The following is a 23,201-nucleotide window of genomic DNA, read 5'->3' as shown; positions in this document are numbered from 1 at the left end:
GTTTCAGTGTTTGTTTCTGAGAGATTAGTTAATTTTCTCATGTAGTTAATCCTGCCATTAAACCTCTTTTACACTTTGAACTCCTCCTATTCTCTATTGTTGATTATTCTGGCAGTTTATGACGGTGAACACAAGAACTTGGACGACACCAGCTTTACCGATTCATATCTTCACCTGGATGAGTGGAAAGATCATCTTTGTTTGGGGTCGTCAGTCAGAAAAAGGTTGTTTCTGGATGACCAGTGTGAAAGTGTCTCAACAACACTATCCACTACTGGGTATCCACAGTCAGGGTGGTGGCTGCCCCCCACATATGTAGATGGCAGGGTGGGTAGGATAGGTAAGACCTGCAGGCTTTGTCTCTTAGAAGTTAGTCTGCTGGAAGGATCATTACTTTCCCTCGGCGGGTACTGACAGAGGATACGACGTGAACGCTGATCCATTGACCCCCAGGATGCCTTTAATACGTAGAAGTATATTGTTACATTTTAAACATGTTTGACGTATTTAATCTTTTTTTTTTTCAAAAGAAACTGTTTTATTAATATTACTTTCTTATACATTACTCTTGTCAACTAATATGTAGTCTATAGAGAGAAGCTAGTTATCAAAGTAATTTACTTCTTTATTTCCTATTAATAATCATTAAATGGGGTGTTGTTCAGAATAATCCTCATTATTATGACGTTACTAAAGGTAGAAAATAGTCACAATGAAATAGCTACACTAGCGCCATCAAGTGGCCACTGCTGCGAATAGATATAGAGAGTGTGTGCGTGCATGTGTTAGTGTGTGTGTGTGAATTCTCTTGGACAGAAGATGAACAAAAAGAAAGTGACTAAACCAGTGGATTTATTTGAAAACAAGATCAGGGAAAATCAAAGTGAAGAGGTTTAGTAAAAGTTCAATTACTTTGTTTAAATACATGATGTTTATTAGTTTTAAAGAGAGATTTTCCTTCTTTGGTCTCAAAAGTTTCTCTTTGATTCACTGCTTCATAGCAAAAGCGTGACTACCCTCTAGTGGACAAGACAAGTAAAACAACATTCTTGTGGCTTCCTCTTTTATAAACCGACACTTGTGGAAAAGAAAATGTAGTTTTACAATGAACTTTAACATCTAAATGATGAGTTTCCATGATTTACTTTTAAAATTCGGATTTAAAAAGTGATTTCAAGACTTTACTGCAGGAATCCACAACTTTCTTTGCATCAGGATCAGTTCAATGTGGAAACTGTTGTCATGGAACGACTTCAGAAAACAACTATTAAAAATATATAATCACATGAGCAGCAAAACAATGAACCATTACTTGTATCTTTGAATAGATTGTTCCTCTTCAGGTCAGGATGTTTCAAGAATGAGTCGAGCTGTAAAAATATAATCATGTATTGAAGTCATTTGAAGTTGATCAAACAGTCTGGAAGGAACATCTTAACATTCATCTTCTTGCTTGATCTGTAATTCTCTTCAAGTTATTTCCCTCTGTTTCTTCTGAGAGTCACTGTGGTAGTCACTCCTCAGTCGCAGCTTTTCAAATCTGTCAGGATGATCCAGATAGTCCTGATCCTCCATCAAGTTCCTGTTGTCGTTGGACAGTAGGAGGCGCTGCTGTGTGTGAGTCCAGTGAGAGTGAAGACTGAGAGAAGAAGAGACATGAGGTGATGATGGTGGAAGAACGTTGTCTTGACGATCATATACTGATCCAAACTGAGACGAGTCAATGTTCTGTCAACATTCTTCTGAGAACTTGAGAGAAGAACCATGTGACTGAAACATCCCAGAATCATCTTGAATGTCAGATTTGAAGATGAAGTCAGCAGCTAAACTAGCATGTAGCTAACATGAGTCTAGTCTAGTTGTGATGAAGATGTTCAAGTGAACACATGATTCAATATGAAGTGATTCATGTGTGAAATGATGTTTAAAGTGACTCAACATTGTGAGTTGATGATCAAACTCACGTCTGATTTCAAATATTTGACAGAAATATTTCTTTGTTCTCCACTGACAGTCAAACTGAAACAATGTTGATGTTGAAGCTCCTGAAGAGTTTTGAGCTGAAGGACTTGAAGATTTGGAATCAGAGCTTCACTTGATACTGTAACTGTGAGTCTTTAACATCTGCACGTTTGTTCTGGAATCTTCTTCATCAAGTCCATGTCCACAAAGACCTTCAACTGCTGTGTCAGCAGATGAGCTTTGATGTTGAAGTCAATCAATGGAATCAAACTTACCATTCATGGATGAAGGTCTAACATATGTGGTCCACAGAAGTCCAGCCTGGAAGAAGAAAGAGTCAGAAGATCAGATTCATTTGATTCAGATGTTTCATGAATATTGTTTCATTCTCAGTGGACGACTCAGTCATGACTGTTGATGACAACAAAGATGGATCTATAAACAGGCTGCTCAGTCTCAACTGTCTCCTTCATGCTTCCACTGGTGTCCAGCAGGAGAACATGGAGGAACTCAGAGTTTGGATTCATGTGCTCAGTTCAGATGAAGAGTCTGAGCATCAAATGTTCAGTCTGAAGATCTTTGGAGTTCAGTCAGTGAGTTCTGCTGCTCTGTTCATACCTGAGAGTCTCCAGTCTCCAGTCTGGACTCTTCAGTCCAGCAGACAGCAGCTCCAGTCCTGGTCCTCCTGGATGATTCCCTCTCAGGTCCAGTTCTCTCAGGTGGGATGGGTTCAATGTCAGAGCTGAGGCCAGAGAAGAACAACCTCTCTCTGAGATCTGACACTCTGACAGACTGAAATGAAGGAGAAACACTTTTAGAAACTTATCAGAACCAAGAGAAGATGATGTTCTGACCTGAGAGTCTCCAGGTGACAGTGTGGACTCTTCAGTCCAGCAGACAGCAGCTCCACTCCTGGATCCTTCAGCTTGTTGTGACTCAGGTCCAGTAGAGTCAGACTAGAGGACGGAGAGCTGAGGACTGAGGACAGAAGTGAACAACTTCTCTCTGACAGTCGACAGAAGCTCAGCCTGTGAAAGAGACGAGTTTCATCAACAAGTGACTTTTTCAATTCTTTATTTAAAAACAATCAACTATTTACTTTCATAAGATCATGGTCACATGTTTGTTTGAATATTTATCAGGTTGGTATGAATGAGGGTGAAATGTTGAACATGACGACAGAAACACAAACATGAAGAAGGAGTAACAACAATGTTGAGGTTGTGGTTTGTTGTTAAATATTTACTTTAGAAAAACAGACTTTCCTACAAACTAGTGAGACATCATTGATTTATGCTGAATTGTTGGAACATGAACAAGTATTTCAGTGAATGTTTTCATGTGATCAACTTGATCTTGATTAATCAAATTAAATTAAATAAAGTGTTTTTCAACATTCAGTTCATGAGCTGAAAATAAATAATACTTCAACAGGAAGTGACATTTATCAACACATCGTCTGCGAACAAGGAAATCTGGCTCAGTTGCTTCATCAACCAGGAAACAAGAGCTGAGACGACACTCGTCTAGTTTCTCTCCAGATATTAGAAACATGACATTTATTTCTATCTTCATTTCTCCTGAGAGACAAGAAACCAGATGAACTGTGGACCAGACATGAAGAGAGAAGATGATGTTCTGACCTGAGAGTCTCCAGGTGACAGTGTGGACTCTTCAGTCCAGCAGACAGCAGCTCCACTCCTGGATCCTGCAGGTTCCAGTTGAGACTCAGGTCCAGTAGAGTCAGACTAGAGGACGGAGAGCTGAGGACTGAGGACAGAAGTGAACAACTTCTCTCTGACAGTCCACAGTCTCTCAGCCTGTGAAAGAGATGAGTTTCATCAACAAGTGACTTTTTCAATTTTCTATTTGACAAGAATTGAAAGAGTTTATTTAAAGACAAACTCAACTATTTCCATTGATAAGATCTTCAGTTGTGGTTTGTTGTCTGCTTCCTCTCTAATATAGTTCAGTCAAAGTTTCTTTCAAACCTTTGATACCAACTATTGACACGTCATTGATTCATGCTGGACTTTTGAACATCAACAAGTGTTGGATTGAATGTGTTCATGTTATGGTTGATTTGATGTTGATGGACCAGATGAAGAGAAACTATGGAAGTATATCAGTGCCATCACAATATTGAATGGTTTCAACCTTTCAAATGTTGAATTACTTTTTAAAATAATTGAATACTAAATAATTAATAAATTAGTATATTAAAGGTTGAATTCATTTTTATTGAAAAATAATAATGATATTTTAAATGAGTAAAAGTTTTTCACAAATAGATTTTAATATTGTAATTAACAAGAATCCTTTCAAATGAAATATAAAAATGTCAAAGTGTTTAAAATCCAATATAAATGCTGGTATAACAGAGTCACCAGACAAAAACAAAAGAGCTACTTGATCGTACTTTCAGCCAATCATGTGACACATAGACGATCATGTGACAACATGAAAACATCTATTTAGATATTTTCCTGACAATGTTTCAACTTTGTTTTAAGGTCTGGAGTTTAAAAAGTCTTTCACTACATCTCAAGATCAATCTGTGGTTTTTGACTGTAATAGACGTATCAGTCTGTGTAAGAAAAATAATTGAATCAAGATTATTTATTTTTGAATTATTATAAATTAGAATATTTAACTCTAAGTGTAAAAAATGATTCCATTATTCAATAAAAACAAAATCAACCTTTCAATATTTTAATTATTGGAAAAAATTATTCAGACAATAATTCTATGGTTAAAAAAATATAACATTTCAATAAAATTAAATGTTAAATTCAATCCTTCAATTCTCTGATGACACTGATCTACTTGCATAAGAAACAAAGCAAATATTTTTCAATATTCAGTTCATGAGCTGAAAATAGATTCAACTGCTCCAACAGGAAGTGACATTTATCAACACGTCATATTCAAAGTAGGAAATCTACACTTTTCTCTCTCAATGTTTAACCTTGAAAATGTTGAAAACCATGATCAACTTGATGAGACTGATTGTTGCAACAGTCACATGTCAGGAGAATGATCACAGATACCATCAGCACAATGGATTCAACAAGAAATGGAGACACATGTGTTCAGTGTGAAGTGAAGTAGTTGTAGATGAGCCTCACAAATCATTGGAGAAAGACATTTCTTACCAACATGTTAGTTTTCACACCCGTATATAACCTGAGCACAAATATTGATATTTTCTTACAACACACTTGGTTGTCACGTCAATACTTCATCTCTCCTGTCCTGTTTGTGGGGGCGCTAATCCTCTAAATGAGGGTGAAGAAGTCGTAACCAGCGGCTGATGAAGATGACGAGTTAACAATAGTGTCAGTACACGATGAGGGCAGCCTACACTGTACAAAAACAAACAACTCACCACACATGGATTTCCTTAATGTTACAAAATAAAATGTTCATATCTGGATCTAATACCTGAAAGAATCAATAATCAAACAGAAATATCTTCTTCACATTTGAAGTTAATCTTACAGCAAATGACATCAACTTTCATTGATCTCTTTACATCCACCACACATGATGACTTTAACCACGTCTTTAAAATGATCATCAATATATGATTTGACTGTTAACTGATGCTTTTACAAAGCTATACTTTCTATATGTGAGTGTCAGTGAAATTAAGTTATTTATAATTGTATTATTTATCTTTATTTCATAATGATTTTAATAACACAGTTGCAACATTAAATTCAAGTAAAAACAGTCATTTATTGTAAACAATTGACTTTGAAATGATTGTTAATGTGGTTCAGTTAGTCAAAGTCACCACTCTGAGTGTTTTCTCTTTCACAAGACAAAAGTATTTATGATTCCTTTAATAATACTGACGTGTACAAAATACTTATTAAGTGAACAAAGATCTGCTGTTTTTTTGTTTATGTTTTAAGTCTCCGTTGATGGTTGTTTTGACTCTGTTGGTTTGGACTGTTGCTGAATGAATTGGAGTCTCAGTAAAAGACATGACAAACAAAACTTATTGGCTTCAATGTACATTTATGAACATATTTAGCTTCAAAAGAAGCTTAAAGTAAGTAAAGTAGTTTTGTTTCATTAAAGAAACTTCATGATAAATTGAAGAAAAATGTAAGAATGATGCGATTAGTCGACTTAATGGTTGAATATTTGGTGACCAGTCGACTGTTAAAATAGTCGTAGACCTCATGAACAACAGATGAACCATAAGAGAAGAACAGAGACAACAACGGTGGAAAAAACAAACAATGAAAACAAATCAAAGACAAACCTCAAGATTCCACTCTAAAGTGTTTTGTCTTCTACGAGACAGATGACGCGAGAACACTGGATAAAGAATATGAAGGACTGTTGTTTTGATTATTATTCATTTTCATTTAAAGTTGACGCTTGTTTATTTATCATTACAATGATTTATTAAGATGATATTTTATAAACTACGTAACATCTTTACCTGCTACACAAACATACAAATGTATCTATGAGCTGCTTCACTGAAGAACAAAGTGATGACAGACTTTGACTCGTGTTTCCACCTCTGACTTTACATTTGAGCTTTGATGATGTAGAAAAGATGATGTTCTGACCTGAGAGTCTCCAGGTGACAGTGTGGACTCTTCAGTCCAGCAGACAGCAGCTCCACTCCTGGATCCTGCAGGTTGTTGTCACTCAGGTCCAGTAGAGTCAGACTAGAGGACGGAGAGCTGAGGACTGAGGACAGAAGTGAACAACTTCTCTCTGACAGTCCACATCTGATCAGGCTGTGAAAGAGACGAGTTTCATCAACAAGTGACTTTTTCAATTCTTTATTTAAAAACAATCAACTATTTACTTTCATAAGATCATGGTCACATGTTTGTTTGAATATTTATCAGCTTGGTATAAATGAGGGTGAAATGTTGAACATGACGACAGAAACACAAACATGAAGAAGGAGTAACAACAATGTTGAGGTTGTGGTTTGTTGTTAAATATTTACTTTAGAAAAACAGACTTTCCTACAAACTAGTGAGACATCATTGATTTATGCTGAATTGTTGGAACATGAACAAGTATTTCAGTGAATGTTTTCATGTGATCAACTTGATCTTGATTAATCAAATTAAATTAAATAAAGTGTTTTTCAACATTCAGTTCATGAGCTGAAAATAAATAATACTTCAACAGGAAGTGACATTTATCAACACATCGTCTGCGAACAAGGAAATCTGGCTCAGTTGCTTCATCAACCAGGAAACAAGAGCTGAGACGACACTCGTCTAGTTTCACTCCAGATATTAGAAACATGACATTTATTTCTATCTTCATTTCTCCTGAGAGACAAGAAACCAGATGAACTGTGGACCAGACATGAAGAGAGAAGATGATGTTCTGACCTGAGAGTCTCCAGGTGACAGTGTGGACTCTTCAGTCCAGCAGACAGCAGCTCCACTCCTGGATCCTGCAGGTCTAAGTTGTGACTCAGGTCCAGTAGAGTCAGACTAGAGGACGGAGAGCTGAGGACTGAGGACAGAAGTGAACAACTTCTCTCTGACAGTCGACATCTGTTCAGCCTGTGAAAGAGACGAGTTTCATCAACAAGTGACTTTTTCAATTTTCTATTTGACAAGAATTGAAGGAGTTTATTTATAGTTTAATATTGTTATTTTAGTAATTAATAAAATGAAAAAAATTCAAGATTCAATATTTTTAACAACTGGCTTTTTTAATTTAATATACAAATGTGAAAGTGTTTAAAATCCAATATATAATATATATTCAAATTATTTAATAAAATGATTCAGAAAATATTTCTATGGTTAAAAAAATACAACATTTTAATAAAATTAAATGTTAAATTCAATCCTTCAATTCTCTGATGACACTGATCTACTTGCATAAGAAACAAAGCAAATGTTTTTCAATATTCAGTTCATGAGCTGAAAATAGATTCAACTGCTCCAACAGGAAGTGACATTTATGAACTTATTTTGCTTAAAAAGAATCTTAAAGTAATACCTAACATGAATATTTTAAATTAAATACATGCAGTCGGACAAAGAGGATTATGAAGACGAACCCCTTTGATTTTATTATTTATTTTTATAGAACACATTTCCTGAGAAAAAGACAAGAGTTGACCTTTTGTATGAAACAGTAAAGTTAAATAAAGCTGCATTTTTATTGATGTAACCTTCGTGGTTTTGTTTCATTCAAGAAACTTCATGTGAATTTAAGATGAAGATTTTGTAGAAATCAGGCTCAGAGCTGCTGTGAAGGTCACACATGCTAACTTAAGTTTATTTTCTATAAATAAATGTTGTGTACACATTCATTTGTGTATACGCAGTATAATTAATGAGGCCACATGTTTTAAATATGTCGTTTAGATTATTATTCATTTTCATTTAAAGTTGACGCTTGTTTGTTTATCATTACAATGATTTATTAAGATGATATTTTTATAAACTACGTAACATCTTTACTTTTCAATTCTCTATTTGACAAGACTGAACTAGTTACATCATAAAATCACATATTGTATGAATATTTGAGGAAGGTTTGTCTAAATTAGGATCAGTTTGTTAAACACGATGACAAACACAACAATCATCAAAGAGTAAATCAAACATTCATGTTTAGTTCATATCATCAGAAATGTTTGAACAACTTACAGAACTTTGTTTGCAACTTGAACCACCGGCAGAAGCCTCTCAAGAACCTTCTCTGAACCATATCTTGAGTATTTCTTCAGGTCAAACTCGTCCAGATGTTCCTCTGAGGACAGTAAGATGAAGGCCAGGGCCGACCATTGAGCAGAAGACATTCGATCAGAGAGACGTCCTGATCTCAGCTTCTGTTGGACCTCCTCCACCAGAGAAGTGTCCTTCACTTCATTCAGACAGTGGAACAGGTTGATGATTCTCTCTGGAGACACATTCTTACTTATCTTCTTCTTGATGAGCTGTGCTGTGTTGTGATTGGTCCAGGAGCTACTTCCTGTCTGTGTCAACAAACCTGGAAGGAGACTCTGGCTGGTCTGCAGAGAAAGACCCAGAAGGAAGCGCAGGAACAAGTCCAGATGTCCATTTGGACTTTTCAGAGTCTCATCTATTGCTGTCTGGTAGAACCTTTCTGTTTGACTTTTGTCGATTTCTTTCAGTTTGGATGTTAGTCTTGATTCCATCAGGTTGACTCCAGAGTTGATGAAGGTCTGGTGGACGTGAAGAGCAGCCAGAAACTCCTGAACACTCAGGTGGATGAAGCAGAACACCATGTCCTGGTACAGTCCTCTCTCCTCTCTGAAGATCTGAGTGAACACTCCTGAGTAAACTGAAGCTGCTGAGATGTTGATGTCACACTCTGTGAGGTCTGACTTATAGAAGATCAAGTTTCCTCTCTGCAGATGCTCAAAAGCCAGTTTTCCCAGAGACTCCATCATCTTCTTGCTCTCAGGATCCCAAACTGTGTCAGTCCCAGATCCTCCGTCGAACTTCAGCTTCTTGACTTTGATCTGAACCACCAGGAAGTAGACGCACATCTCAGTCAGGGTGTTGGGCAGCTGTCCTGTCTCTGTGCTCTTCAACATGTCCAGAACTGTGGCAGTGATCCAGCAGAAGACCGGGATGTGACACATGATGTAGATGCTTCGTGACCTCCTGATGTGAGACATGATGCTGCTGGTCTGCTCCTCATCTCTGAACCTCTTCCTGAAGTACTCCTCCTTCTGGAGGTCATTGAACCCTCTGACCTCTGTCACCATGTCCACACACTCAGGAGGGATCTGATTGGCTGCTGCAGGTCGTGTGGTGATCCAGAGACGAGCTGAGGGAAGAAGATCCCCCCTGATGAGGTTTGTCAGCAGGACGTCTACTGAGGTGGACTCTGTAGCTTCTATCAGGCGCCGACTGTTGAGGAAGTCCAGAGGGAGTCGACACTCGTCCAGATCATCAAAGATGAACAGAACCTGGAGTCCTTCAAAGCTGCTGAGTCTGCATTCTCTGGTTTCAGGAAAGAAAAGATGAACAAGTTCCATCAAACTCAACTTCTTCTCTTTCAGCAGGTTCAGCTCTCTGAAGGTGAAAGGAAAGATGAAGTGGAAGTTCTGGTGGGCTTTGCCTTCAGCCCAGTCCAGAGTGACCTTCTGTGTCAGGAGGGTCTTCCCAATGCCAGCCACACCCTTCGTCAGCAGTGTTCTGATTGGTCGTTCTCTGTCAGGTGAGGCTTTAAAGAGGTCTTCTTGTCTGATGGTGGTTTCTGGTCTGGTCTGGTTCCTGGTGGCTGCTTCGATCTGTCGGACCTCGTGCTCCTGGTTGACCTGGTCTGTGCCCCCCTCAGTGATGTAGAGCTCAGTGAAGATCTCATTCAGAGGAGCAGAGTTTCCTGCTTTAGCGACCCCCTCAGACACACTGTGGAACTTCTTCTTCAGGCTCTTCTTCAGTCGTCCTCCACACTCTGAAGCAAGACTTCCTGAATGAAGACATAAGTCACACGAGTCAGAAGATTGTAGAAGGTGAAAATGGAGTAAAATCTTCGGATCTGATGCAAGTGTTCTTCATCTTCATCATGTTTGTTCACATGTTCTTACTGCTCCACAGACGCTCGGCCAGATCCTCCTCCTCCATGTCCTTCAGGAGATGAACTGTGATCTTCAGGAATTCTTCTCTGATGCTTCTCCACTTCTCATCTTCCTCCTCAGTCTGTGGAGTCTCTGGACTCACAAACCTCCAGACTCTCTTCAGCTCCTTCTGCATATAGTTGTAGAAGTTTATCTGCAGTGACTGGAACAGAATCACAGAGAAGAAAGTCAGAGTGATAGTGGATCATCTCAAGAACCACAAACACCAGATGCTTTAACTTGGATTCAGATGAATGATGATGAACAGAAGGAACCTCTAGGATGAGGACCTCCTCTAGTTCATGAACATACCAGCCGTTTGATTTCCAGTTGTGAGGGATGTTGCTGACCAATGAGAAGCTCTGAGTTCTGATGGTCCACTCTGAGAAGAAGAGATGAAATCAGACTGCAAATAAACTCTTGTCGTGGTTTAGGTTCTGATTTATAACAAATAACAAGAAATCTGTCCCACCCGCGGGTTTCAAATGTTGTGCCACCAAAGGCATAACAAAAGTGTCAAGGCTCTATGACGATAATTTGTTAATGTTTGAAAACTTAGAAGCCAAATACAACAGTGAAGTGTCTTGCTCAGGGACACAACGGCACAAGCTTGTCTCAATCCCAGCTCCAGACAAGCTTGTGTCGTTGTGTCCCTGAGCAAGACACTTCACCCTGATTGCTCCTGATGGTGAACTTGGCGCAAGTGTGCAGCCTACTCCCATCAGTATGTGTGAATGGTTGAATTTCCCCTCGCGGGACTAATAAGGGATTCTAAAAAAAAAAAAAAAAAAAAAAAAAAAAAAAAAAAAAAAACATCCCCTTGAAACACTTTTTAAAATTTCTTAAAATTCACAATTTTATTTGGTCCAAACCAAACAATAGATAAGAACTTCCCCCTCTGTCCACATTAGAAAATATAATTAAAAAACATATAGAGATGTCTGGACATGTATCCGTACTTTATCATTGGTTGACAATCGCAAAGATTCATCTCAAAAGATCTCGCAATCTTGGATGCTAGATCTGAAAGAACACATCACTGAGGATGAGTGGATGAATGCATTTACCTTAGTCCAAACACAAACATCAAAATAATCTAAATTGCTCCAACACAAATGGTTGACCAGACAGTATTTATCTCCCGTAAAATTAAATCACTTCAACCCACATGTTCCCGACACATGCATCAAGATTCACAGTCAAAAGGGTCACTGTTTCATTGCATGTGAGTGTCTTTTTGGAAATCTGTTGTGAGAGTCAGCTGTCAAATTATTGGAAAAAATGTACCACTAAATCCTAAATTGTGTGTTTTAAATATTTATCCTTCCACTGCTGTTGTTTCTTAAAATGAAAAATCATTGCTGAATATTTGTTTGTTGGAAGCCAAGAGGTGCAGAATCCAATCTTGAAAAATCCTAATCCATGTTGAATCTACACATGGATTAAGGGATTGACTTTTTTCTTGGCCCTCGAAAGAACATGTTTTTTTTTTACAATGAACAAGCTGGACATATTTATAAAATTTGGAGTTTATTTGACTTCCTTTAAAGTAGAGAAATGTCAAGTGAACTTTGGTCTGAGCTTTTGTCCTTTTGTTTTTATATTTTATTTTTATTTTCTTACTCTATTTGTGGTGTGTTTTACAAATGTATTTTGTTTTGTACATGATAGATTTACAAATATAATATAAGATAAGTAGAAATGTTTTGTAAGTACAAAATAAAAGTTACAAATATTAATTTTAAATGTGTGGATATCACAACACACGTGCAACCATTAAATATTTGACCTTGTACACTCTCACCTCACACCTGAAGACTCTTCACTTCCTCTTGGTTCTGGTCCAGATCTTGGTCCAGGTCGAGCAGGTTCTTGCTGCTGCTTTGATCTTGAACACAGAAGTAGAATGAGTGAGAATGAAGACATGGAGGACAATCTTGGAGGTCCTTGTCTCACCTCTGAGTGCTGGTCTGTTCATCGTGCTCCTCACACTGAGGGTATTTAAAGGAGTCTCTGTCCTCACCATGAGTCTCAGCAGAGTCTTCACCTTCACACAAACACACTCGTGACATTCTTGTCAACATCAAAAGTTGTTCTCGCCTCATAGTGTAAAAACTATAATCAATAGTTTCATAATTTCCTGTTTTCATTAGAGGAAACCAGATTTTACTTCACACATTCTGCGCCCTCTACAGGCAGGGTTAGATGGAGCATGTTTTTTTTTCAACGAGTGTCAGGTCAGAAAGATCTGATCCTTAGCAGAGGTATCTTTTATCCAGCATTAGCAGCTTCTCTACTCGGTAAAATATCTTTCCACACTGGGGTCTCAGGCTTGTTGGTCCTTTTTTTTGAGCCATTGGAGCAAATCTTGATTTTTTCAGTGCGCCCCCTATAGATGTGTCATTACAGGTTATTACACTGCTTGCTTGTTGTAAATCAGTAACTTAAAGCACTGTAGTGATGATGATGATGATGATGATGATGATGATGATGATGATGATGATGATGATGATGATGATGATGATGATGATGATGATGATGATGATGATGATGATGATGATGATGATGATGCTTCATTTGAATTTGTGGCTCACCTGCTCAACACATGCACTTATTCTTACTATGTTTTTAAAATGAAAGTGTTTTCTTTGCATGTAGTTATTATGTGATGGTGTATTTATACAAGTGTGTTTTTAAGGATGTAGCTCCGATCACGTGATCACATGAAGGAAACCGGCTTTAGCTGCTTTCATTCTGCAGCATTACTTTGATATAACTGACTGACGTGATGTTGTTTCACAAGAACGTCTGTGACTCTCGTAGAGAAGACTTGAAGGATCCCACTGTGTTTGTTATGTTATAAAAACAATCCTATAATTCCTAATCGTTGTTTCCTAATTGCGTGAAATGCCTGGAAAACAACTGCATATACATCATGTTGTCTTAATAAATAAAGATCATTATTTTAGTGAATGAACAACATATTTTTAAGTTTGCAAATAATTTATTATCCACTCATGTATCTACAAACATGTGTTTATTTTCAATCAATATTGATATTAATGTGTCTCTGATAAACATGGATCTGAGCAGTAAATATGTACATAGAACACCTTCAAACCTGTCAGGAAGTCAAGTTTCACGCCATTATTATTCTTGATAAATATTAAATTTGCTGCGCACACACTGAAAGAGAAGAGAGCTCTGATTGGCTGATGTGCATGTCACATGGTTATTGCACCGATTGCTTATCTTCTCGTAGATCACGACCGACTGTAAGGCACCTCTGGTCTATATTAACAATACACACTCACATGATTACACTCCCAGTTACTACAACAGCACAGACACGAGTTAATGGTATATTATTTGCTAATAAAGAATATTTATAGACAAATGAGTCACTGGTCTTCTGACCAGAACTAACCAAACAAGACACTGATCAACTCCTTCTGACGCTGGTATAAAGGGTTGGACTGAAATAAAAGCATGTGACTCATGAAACCGGTCTTTCTTGTTAGACTGTTACCAAGCCTTGTGTTCTGGTTCATTGTTAAGATTTAATTTACTGTACATGAACAAGATGAAACCCTTCTTTTGCTCGTCCGACGTCCTTCCTTGTAGGCTCTTTATTAAAGTTGTTCATGTAATTGGCCCCTGGGTTACCAAAATAGTAAAGCTCCCCCTTTCCACAGGGGGTTTCCCCAATGCATTTAAACATGCCATTGTGGAGCCTTTACTCAAAAAGCCAGGCAAAGACCCGACTAAACTCAGTAATGTCAGGCCTATTTCTAAGATCCCTTTCTTGTCCAAGATCTTGGAGAAGGTGGTGTCTGAGCAGCTGTCTTTGTTCCTGGATCAGAGCGACATCCATGAGAAGTTTCAGTCTGGCTTCCATAAACATCACTCTACGGAGACAGCTTTATTGAAAGTGTCCAGTGACATCATGATGTCGGCTGACTCGGGTCAATACACTGTTCTGGTTCTCTTGGATCTGTCCTCAGCCTTTGACACAGTAGATCACCAGATCCTGCTGAGAAGACTGAGGGATGAAGACTGTCTGGGTCTGTGTTACAGTGGTCCTCGTCATACCTTTCTGGGCAGTTTCAGTGTATCTGCCAATCAAACAACGTCTGAATCATCAGTTGTGTGGAGTCCCTCAAGGTTCTGTTTTGGGTCCTTTATTATTTTTGCTATACTTGATTCCCCTCGGTAAAATCATTCAGAGATTTCCTGATGTTTCTTACCACATTTTCGCTGATGACATCCAGCTCTACTGCTCTTTTGATCCAACTGAGCCCCAGAGGCTTAACTTAGTCAATTGTTTGCTAGAAATCAAATAATGAGTGAAAACACTTTGCAGCTACATGTGGACATAATTGATACTCAGGTTATTTCTCCTGATGATAAGGTTCCAGTGGTTCGGCGCACATACTACCGTACCAGGAGAGGAAAATCCTTCCAGACTGTTGCTCCTAAGCTTTGGAACGATCTTCCAATCTCTTTGCACTTGACGGAGTCTACTGACTTCTTTAAGAAACATCTGTGTTTTATTATCTACTGATTCCTTCAAGAAACATCTTAAAACATTCTTATTTGTGCTTTTCCCTGATTTTCTGGGACTCCTGTGTTTTTCTTACGTGTCTTGATCTTTTAAAGTATATATTTTAACTATTGTTTTTGATTGTCAAAGCGCTTTGTGGCCCTGGTCTAGAAAGGCGCTTTAAAAATAACATTTTCTTACTTATAATTGCTTCTCATTTTTTACAAATTGCGTGAAATACCTGGAAAACAACTCCATAAACATCATGTTGTCTTAATAAATAAAGATAATTAATTAAGTAAATGAGAAACATATTTTTAAGTTTGCAAATAATTTATTATCCACTCATGTATCTACAAACATGTGTTTATCTTCGATCAATATTGATATTAATGTGTCTCTGATAAACATGGATCTGAGCAGTAAATATGTACATAGGACACCTTCAAACCTGTCAGGAAGTCAAGTTTAACGCTATTATTATTCTTGATAAGTAGAAAATTGCTGCGCTCACACTGAAAGAGAAGAGAGCTCTGATTGGCTGATGTGCATGTCATATAAATGAATTGCGCCGAATGATTCTCTTCTATTTTCTCTCATATCATCATATTTATCACATTTTATTATGTCATGGCTCGACCGGTAGATTGTGACCGACTATAAGGTACTTCTGGTCTATATTAACAATACACACTCACATGATCACACTCACAGTCACTACAACAGCACAGACACACAATAATAGTATATTATTTGCTGATAAAGTAAATTTATAGACAAATTAGACACAGTGGTTGAAAAAGACTGCCTCATCAGGAAGTTAAACAAATATGCACGCGCACAAAAACTCCCACGCCCTATACACGCACGCGCACAAACACACCCAAGCACACACACACCCACACACACACACACGCAAACACACACACACAAGCACACACAGGCACATATTAAAGCACAGACACAAATATACATACAAAACAAATACTCACATGCACAAACACACAAAAATACAAAGTATACAAACACACACACACAGTTGTTTGATTGTGGTGAGATTCAGATTTTCTGTGTCATCATTTCTAGAATTAGCTGCAGTTGTTTAAAAACATCAACATGGATCGTCTCGTTGTGATTCATTTCATTTCATCAACTGCTGACTTGTGTGAGAGTCAGAGAGTCACTGACCTGTCTGCAGCTTTCTTCTCTTCTGTGGTCTCTGGTCCATGTTGGAGCAGAATTCAGCTTCTTCTGACCAGAACTGATGGAACAAGACACTGATCAACTCCTTCTGACGCTGGTATCAAGGGTTGGACTGAAATAAAAGTACGTGACTCATGAAACTGGTCTTTCTTGTTAGACTGTTACCAAGCCTTGTGTTCTGGTTCATTGTCAAGATTTTATTGACTGTACGTGCTTTCATTTCTCTCCTGCAGGGAATTAAAAGTATAAAAATACATAATTTTTGAGGATCTCTAGTTTCTTTGTCCAAAAACAACATGAACCCCTTTATCTTCATAACCATGGTTCTACAAATTATTCTTTCCGTTTACTCATTTAATGTCATTGCAACTAGTACAACAAGAAAAAAAGATGAGCTCCACACAGCAGGGGGCAGTAGGCCTCGTCTGTAAAAGGCCTCACTTTCCACTAACAAGGCAACTTTTGGAGTCAGGAAAGCTGAAGTCTGCTGGTCACACTTGTAAAGGGCGTTGCACCCATAGTAACTATGTTACAGTTTTTTGGATTGCATGAACACTAAAATCAAAAGTCATACACAATTATAAAAACCTTATACTCGAGGAGCAAAACTCCAGCCCAGATTAACACAACTATAAGCACAATGTCAGCTTCACACTCACATGCAAACACACTTGTATCCATTACACACATATGCATATCAGCACTTCAGTGTCAACATTGATTTTACTGGCTTTTACTAGTTTTATATCCACCTTTATCGTCACTTTTGACCGTTCTTATTGCAGTTTTAATTGGTTCTTACTTGAAACTGTTTTATTTGGACATCACGACTCCCGGCTACATGCTAGTCATGGACACGTCAAACACCGTCGACTCTTCGGCGCTTCAAGGTCAGAGTCAGAACCTGCTCAAGACTCAGGACTCATCCATTTTATTGACACAATCGACTCTTTTAATTGATCACAGATTATTGATAAACCAACACACATGGTTTTATACACACTGGCCTCCACCCATCCAAAGTTTCACTGAAGGATATCTGAGTGTCGGACCATAAAGCTGTTCTATTAACAATGAACCTGGTTACTCCATCCCCCGAACTCCTCCGACTCACTCGCTCACATGTTTTTAACCCTCACTCAACATCCTCCTTCACAGAGCATTTTACTCCTGCTTTTTTTAACAGCTTTAATCCTGAACCTCTTGAAGATGAAAACCACCTCATGTGCTCTTGATGTCATTCCCACGAAAATTTTTAAAGGATGTTTTTAACACAGTTTTACACATTTTATTCAGCTCTCTTTTCCTCAGTTCTTTTAAACATGCTGGGGTCCAACCTCGTTTGAAGAAACCCAGCCTGGACCAGTTTTTACTCATTTTAGATCAATTTCTAAACTCCTGTTTTTAGCCAAAGTCTTAGAAAAGGTGGTGTCCCTCCAAATTTAATATTTTATGTCTTCATGTAATTTATTTGAAAGATTTCAATCAGGTTTAAGATCCGGTCACAGTACAGAGACTGAACTTTTAAAAGTCACTAATGACTTGTTTTTAGCTGCTGATAAAGAGGAAAGCGTGATTTTCATTATTTTAGATTTTACTGCAAACTTCGACACTGTTGACCACAATATTTTAATAGATCGTCTTAACTCTTGGGTTGGCATCAGAGAAACTGCACTGAGGTGGTTTTCTTCCTCCCTATCAAACAGAACCTTTGCGGTCGCCATGGGATACACCTCAAGTTCTACAGCCAGTGTCTCCTGTGGTGTACCTCAAGGGTCAGTTTTCTTACTTTTATTCTTTTAATACTTTCCTTTTTATTAAGTTTCTCCACACTTTACAGGATTTAAATCTCCAAACACATAAAACAAATATAAAAACAAACAAACACACAAATAAATAAACTAGACAAAATAAAACATACAGGTTTCAAATGTCCATCATTCAAATCCAAAAGTCATTTAGGAGTGATAGTGTCAAATGAAGTCCATTTTTTTTTCAATCACCGGGTCCACAGAGTTTCTTTCAGTCTGAGTTTCAAGGTCAATTGCTCCATGAGTCGTATTTCCCTCATAATGTTCATCCATTGATGCAAATCAGGAGCTTCTGCTTTGAACCAGTTTCTCGTAAGTTTTTTACATGCAACCAACATTATTCACATTAGATACACATTACATGACATAACACATCGTTTATATTTCCCAGGTACATCGTTTTTTTAAAGTGTTTGGCACAGAATAGACAAGAATGGTTCCAATTGTTCTATTTACATTCTCCCAGAATATAGTTATTGTTGTACATTGCCAAAAATGTGAGCATGATGGACACCCTTCTCTCCACACATCCTCCAACATGTATCACCTGATTCGTCAAATTTGCTTTTTATTCTCGGAGTTATAAAATAACGCGTTATATTTTTCCAACCAAATTTTCTCCAGATCATAGATGTTGTTGAACTCAGTACTTCAGTTCCTGTTTCCCTCTTCCATTTTGATTTGATATAAGCAGAGTTGTTCTCTAACATTTATATATGGCGCTAATATCTCTGAATTGTGTTCCTCTGTATGTATTGTAGATCCATTCAAGCAGTCCTCCTGGGTCCTCGTACTTTGTATCTGCTTTACATAGTAGTCTCTTATTTGCAAGTATGGAAAGAAATCATCTTTAACTAGTCCAGATCGTTTTTTAGCTCCTGGAAACTCATTAAACCCTTTTTAGTTATTGTACAAATTGCTGTTATTCCTTTGTTTTCCCAGTCTTTGAATCTCATATCGTGTTGGTTTGGTTTGAATTCATCATCATATGACACCCAGTTTAGGTTTTTTACTTCTTTTCCTGCTTTTCTCGTTGGATTATTTCAAACCACTCTTGTAAAGTGTGTAGAGTGATAGGATCAAGAATATTATATAACTTTCTTATGATTTTACTGTTACTAGAAGTGATCGGACCGGGATGTCATTTCTTTTTGATTCGATATCCTTCCATTTTCATCATAGGTTTCATCAAACCAACTGATCTTCTCAGTTGTGCTGCGTAAACTAGTCCTTGAGATTGGGAAGCCCCATCACACCTTTTTCTTTGGGCAATAGGATTGTTGTGTATTTTATTCTCGCCTTTTTTCCATTCCAAATGAACCTTTTATTGTTTTGTGTAGAGTTGACTATTTGAATTGTTCGTCGAATATTATCTCGGGCTACACGTCCTGAGATGAAGCCGGTTTGGTCCGTTAATCAGATTTTACATAATTTTTCCATCTTTTTTTAAAACAATGTATGTATATATTTAATAATCTACATTTAGTGCAGATATCGGTCTATAATTTCCACATATTTCTTTGTCTTTTCCTTCCTTTTGGATCACTGAGATTATAGCCTCAGAGAAAACTGTTTTTAAGAGTTGAATTTAACAAGCGTAAAAGTATGTGAATTCATTAATCTCAGGAGACCTTGTACCATTGTACTTGACACACAGTGGAAACAAAACGTATCGTCACAAAGGTTAAATAAATCGTTTATTGATTTTATCATTATATACTACTGTACACAATCCCTGTTACCTGATTATGTCGCTCTCCATGTAGGCCTTGATAGTTGTTACTACATTTTGTAATACATGAGAGACAACATTTCTGGTACTACTTTCATATACTACGGATATGATGGACAGTCATTTGGTTATTGAATAGAAAACATTTAATGAGGAAATTGCAACATTCTACCATAATCATGAAAATTCCACAGCTGGTTCCATCTGCCTGTACTGGAAAATGCTGAAAATAGGTGTCATGTTTAATAATATCTGCCTTATACAAATGATATCAAACAACAGATGAAGTCATGGCCAAACATCTCTGTCCAATCTTCTGTAGTAGATTATAGCCCTTAGACCAGGGGTCGGCAACCCGCGGCTCCAGAGCAGCATGCGGCTCTTTGATCACTCTGATGCGGCTCAGCAGTTGAAAATAATGAATGAGTATTTAATTCAAATGTATTTGATTTTAGTTCATTCATTTTCAAAATGTAATTCTATTAAGATTATTATGGCGATCTTATAAAATGTGTTAACATATTTTTGTCGCTCTTGATACACGTCACAACCTCCAATGTGCGACACCCTCCAGTGTCTGGTTACTTTAACTTTTCCACCCCAGGTAGGCTTACTATGGAGAATTCAAAGAAAAGAAAAGTGTCTGAAGAAAACAGAACGTTCAATGCTGCGTGGGCAGATGCATTTGCTTTCACTGCTGACGAGACTGGTTTACCTGTGTGCTTAATATGCAATGAGAAACTCGCTAACAACAAAAAGTCAAATGTCGCCAATTTCCAAAATAAACACGCAGCATTTGCTCAAAAATATCCGGATGGAAATGAGAGAAAAAAAAGCTGTTTCTGAACTGACACGGAAGGTGATTTAAGCAAAAATCACTTCAAGAAGTGGATGAAGTCTGCAAATATAAGTACAAATGCTCGTTTTGTTGCAGCTCAGGAAATAGTAAGGCAGGGGAAACCGTTTGCAGATGGAGATATTTAAAATAATCTTTCATTAGGATTTCAGAACATCTATTCACAGACTTTAAAAACAAGAGTGAAATTGTACAGAAAATCAAGGATATGCCCCTCTCTGCAAAAACTGTCAAAGACAGAACCATACAAATGGCAGAAGACATCACCAGACAGTACATTAAAGACATCAATTCAGCTGTTGCCTACTCAATTGCCTGTGATGAATCCAAAGACAAAGGTGATATTGAACAAATAGCGCTGTTCTGCCGGTATGTAAACTCTGCTGGGCCACAGGAAGAAATGATTGAGTTGATACCACTAAAAGGCCAAACACGGGGGGAGGACGTCTGTGAGGCTGTCTTGAATTGTTTAAGAGCCAAAGGAATAAACACCGCCCACCTGGTGTCAGTGGCTACAGACGGGGCACAGAGTATGACAGGAGCGCACAAGGGCTTTGTGGCTTTACTGCAGAAGTTGCTGGACAGAAAGTTGCTGACTTTTCACTGCGTCCTGCACCAAGAGGCACTGTGTGCTCAAACATTTCCTCCGGAATGCACAGACGTAATGAATGTTGTCATTCAGATTGTCAATAAAATAATGGCGAAAGGTTTAAATCACCGTCAGTTTCGTTCGTTGCTGGACGAGCTGGAAAGCACATATTCTGATCTCCTGTTGCACAACAAAGTCCGGTGGCTGTCTAGAGGCGAGGAGCTGAAACGCTTTGCCGCGTGTCTGGAAGAGGTGAAAACATTTCTGGGCAGCAAAGGGCTCACATATCCTTTGTTGGAACAGCCAGAGTGGCTGGAAAAGCTACACTTCATGGTAGACATGACAGCGCACCTGAACACGCTAAACACAGCTCTTCATGGGAAAGGACACACAGCCCTGTGCATGTTGGAGGAGGTTTTGGCTTTCGAGCGCAAGTTGACAGTGCTTGCCAGAGATTTACAGAAAGGTACACTGTCACACTTCCCCAGTTTGAGTGAGTTCAAAAAAGCTCACATTGTGAATTTAGAGTATTTACATTCTGCAGTCATTGCAATGCAAACATCGTTTGGGAAATGATTCAGTGAGTTCAGAGGAAAAAACACATTATCCTTCCCTGTCACTCCCCTCAGCCTCGATCCATCCCTGTTGAATATGACAGCCTTTCCAGGTGTGAGTCCACCTGATCTTGAAATGGAACTGGCTGACATAGCCAACAAAGACATGTGGGTGTCCAAGTTAAAGCGCCTGACAGCGGACCTTGAAGATGTTTCACGCCAGAAGGCCGTTCTTGCTCAGAATCACAAATGGTGTGATATTGAAAACCTCCCCAAACCAGACAAACTTGTGTTCGAAACTTGGAACGCTATCCCCGACTTTTATGTGGACATGAAAAAGTATGCACTTGGAGTCCTGTCGATCTTTGGATCCACATTTGTATGTGAGCAGGTGTTCTCCAACATGAACTTTATTAAAAACAAACATCGCACACGCCTCACAGATGAGAGCCTACAATCCTGTGTGAAGATAAAGGTCATACAGCCCTGATGTGGAGACGCTATGCGCTGCGGTTCAGGAGCAGAAATAACATTGACCAAGTATGATAAATGATTTAATTTACTATAATTTGGCAAATATTCACATTTTTCAATTGTTCAGTGAAATAGACATTTTATTATTCAGGTTGGCAGCTGACGGCACGGCGCCAGTAGAAGGATGACGGCACAGAGAGAGAGGACGGCATTTTTGGTTCTCTGCCAGTGGATCATTTAAGTTTGGCGTTTTGTTTTTTCATTACTACAAGGAGGACTTAAATAGTATTTTACTTAACCTTCAACAGAAATTGTATTTCAATTTCTCTTCAGTCGTTCATTGATTTCATAAATTTAACCCATATTAGTTTGTTTATACATAGCACAAAGCAAAAAAAATGTATATGCAGTGTTATTTCATTTTAAATTTCAAAAGAGTTTTGTGGCTCCCATTGTTTTCTTTAATTTGTGAAACGGGTCAAAATGGCTCTTTGAGTGGTAAAGGTTGCCGACCCCTGCCTTAGACAAACGTTTATTTTCAGAACAACTCATTTCTGGTAGATTTAACTTTAAAATTGCCTCTAGGTAAACATGACCTGAAGAAAAGAAGCACCACCTTTGAGTCTTAGTCCAAAGTAAGTAAGTAAGTAAGTAAGTAATTTTTTTTTATATAGCGCTTTTCTAGACCAGGGTCACAAAGCGCTTAAACAATCAAAACAATATTCAATAAAGTACATATTTAAAGATCAAGATAAAACTGATAACAAAACAGGAGTTCCAGAAAATCTAGGAAAAGCCAGAACAAACAGTCTGGAAGGACTTCTCTCCTCTGGTCCTGGACCGTGTGCCAGAAACCATCAGTAGATTCTGATCCA

At 38.0% G+C, this 23,201-nt stretch overlaps 4 protein-coding genes across 4 annotated transcripts in view; all 4 read right to left on the bottom strand.

Moving 5' to 3' along the window:
• The window catches only part of LOC148085171 (NLR family CARD domain-containing protein 3-like), a 45,922-nt gene extending 29,587 nt beyond the window's left edge, over nucleotides 1-16,335 (bottom strand). Inside the window, exons 1-3 of the mRNA XM_087785529.1 lie at nucleotides 16,296-16,335; nucleotides 8,622-10,416; nucleotides 7,344-7,520 (exon numbers count right to left, since the gene is read on the bottom strand). Of these exons, the coding sequence (XP_087641655.1) occupies nucleotides 7,344-7,520; nucleotides 8,622-10,416; nucleotides 16,296-16,335 (2,012 nt within the window). The remainder of the gene's footprint in view (nucleotides 1-7,343; nucleotides 7,521-8,621; nucleotides 10,417-16,295) is intronic.
• The window catches only part of LOC148085161 (NLR family CARD domain-containing protein 3-like), a gene marked incomplete at its 5' end in the record, with an annotated part of 350,040 nt that overhangs the window by 69,092 nt on the left and 257,747 nt on the right, over nucleotides 1-23,201 (bottom strand). The gene's annotated exons all lie outside the window — the stretch shown is intronic.
• The window catches only part of LOC148085167 (NLR family CARD domain-containing protein 3-like), a 181,026-nt gene that overhangs the window by 28,375 nt on the left and 129,450 nt on the right, over nucleotides 1-23,201 (bottom strand). The window lies entirely within an intron of this gene.
• On the bottom strand, nucleotides 10,521-16,357 carry LOC148085170 (uncharacterized). The gene is made up of 5 exons (XM_087785530.1): nucleotides 16,296-16,357; nucleotides 12,521-12,611; nucleotides 12,369-12,452; nucleotides 10,877-10,946; nucleotides 10,521-10,727 (listed from the first exon to the last, which is right to left on the bottom strand). The coding sequence occupies exons 1-5, from the start codon at nucleotides 16,333-16,335 to the stop codon at nucleotides 10,521-10,523; spliced, it is 492 nt and encodes a 163-aa protein (XP_087641656.1). The 5' UTR covers nucleotides 16,336-16,357.

Source organism: Callionymus lyra, chromosome 2 (genome assembly GCF_982586985.1).
Source record: "Callionymus lyra chromosome 2, fCalLyr1.hap1.1, whole genome shotgun sequence".
In the NCBI taxonomy this organism is placed as follows: Eukaryota; Metazoa; Chordata; class Actinopteri; order Syngnathiformes; family Callionymidae; genus Callionymus; species Callionymus lyra.
This window is presented reverse-complemented; position numbering and strand designations above follow the sequence as displayed.

Excerpts from the sequence above, each read along its gene's own strand:
- LOC148085170 (XM_087785530.1), bottom strand. The coding sequence starts at position 16,335 with ATGGACCAGAGACCACAGAAGAGAAGAAAGCTGCAGACAG. Across the intron at positions 12,453-12,520 it reads GAACAGACCAGCACTCAGAG|ATCAAAGCAGCAGCAAGAAC; the intron begins GTGAGACAAGGA and ends TCTGTGTTCAAG. Across the intron at positions 10,728-10,876 it reads AACTGGAAATCAAACGGCTG|TCACTGCAGATAAACTTCTA; the intron begins GTATGTTCATGA and ends ATTCTGTTCCAG.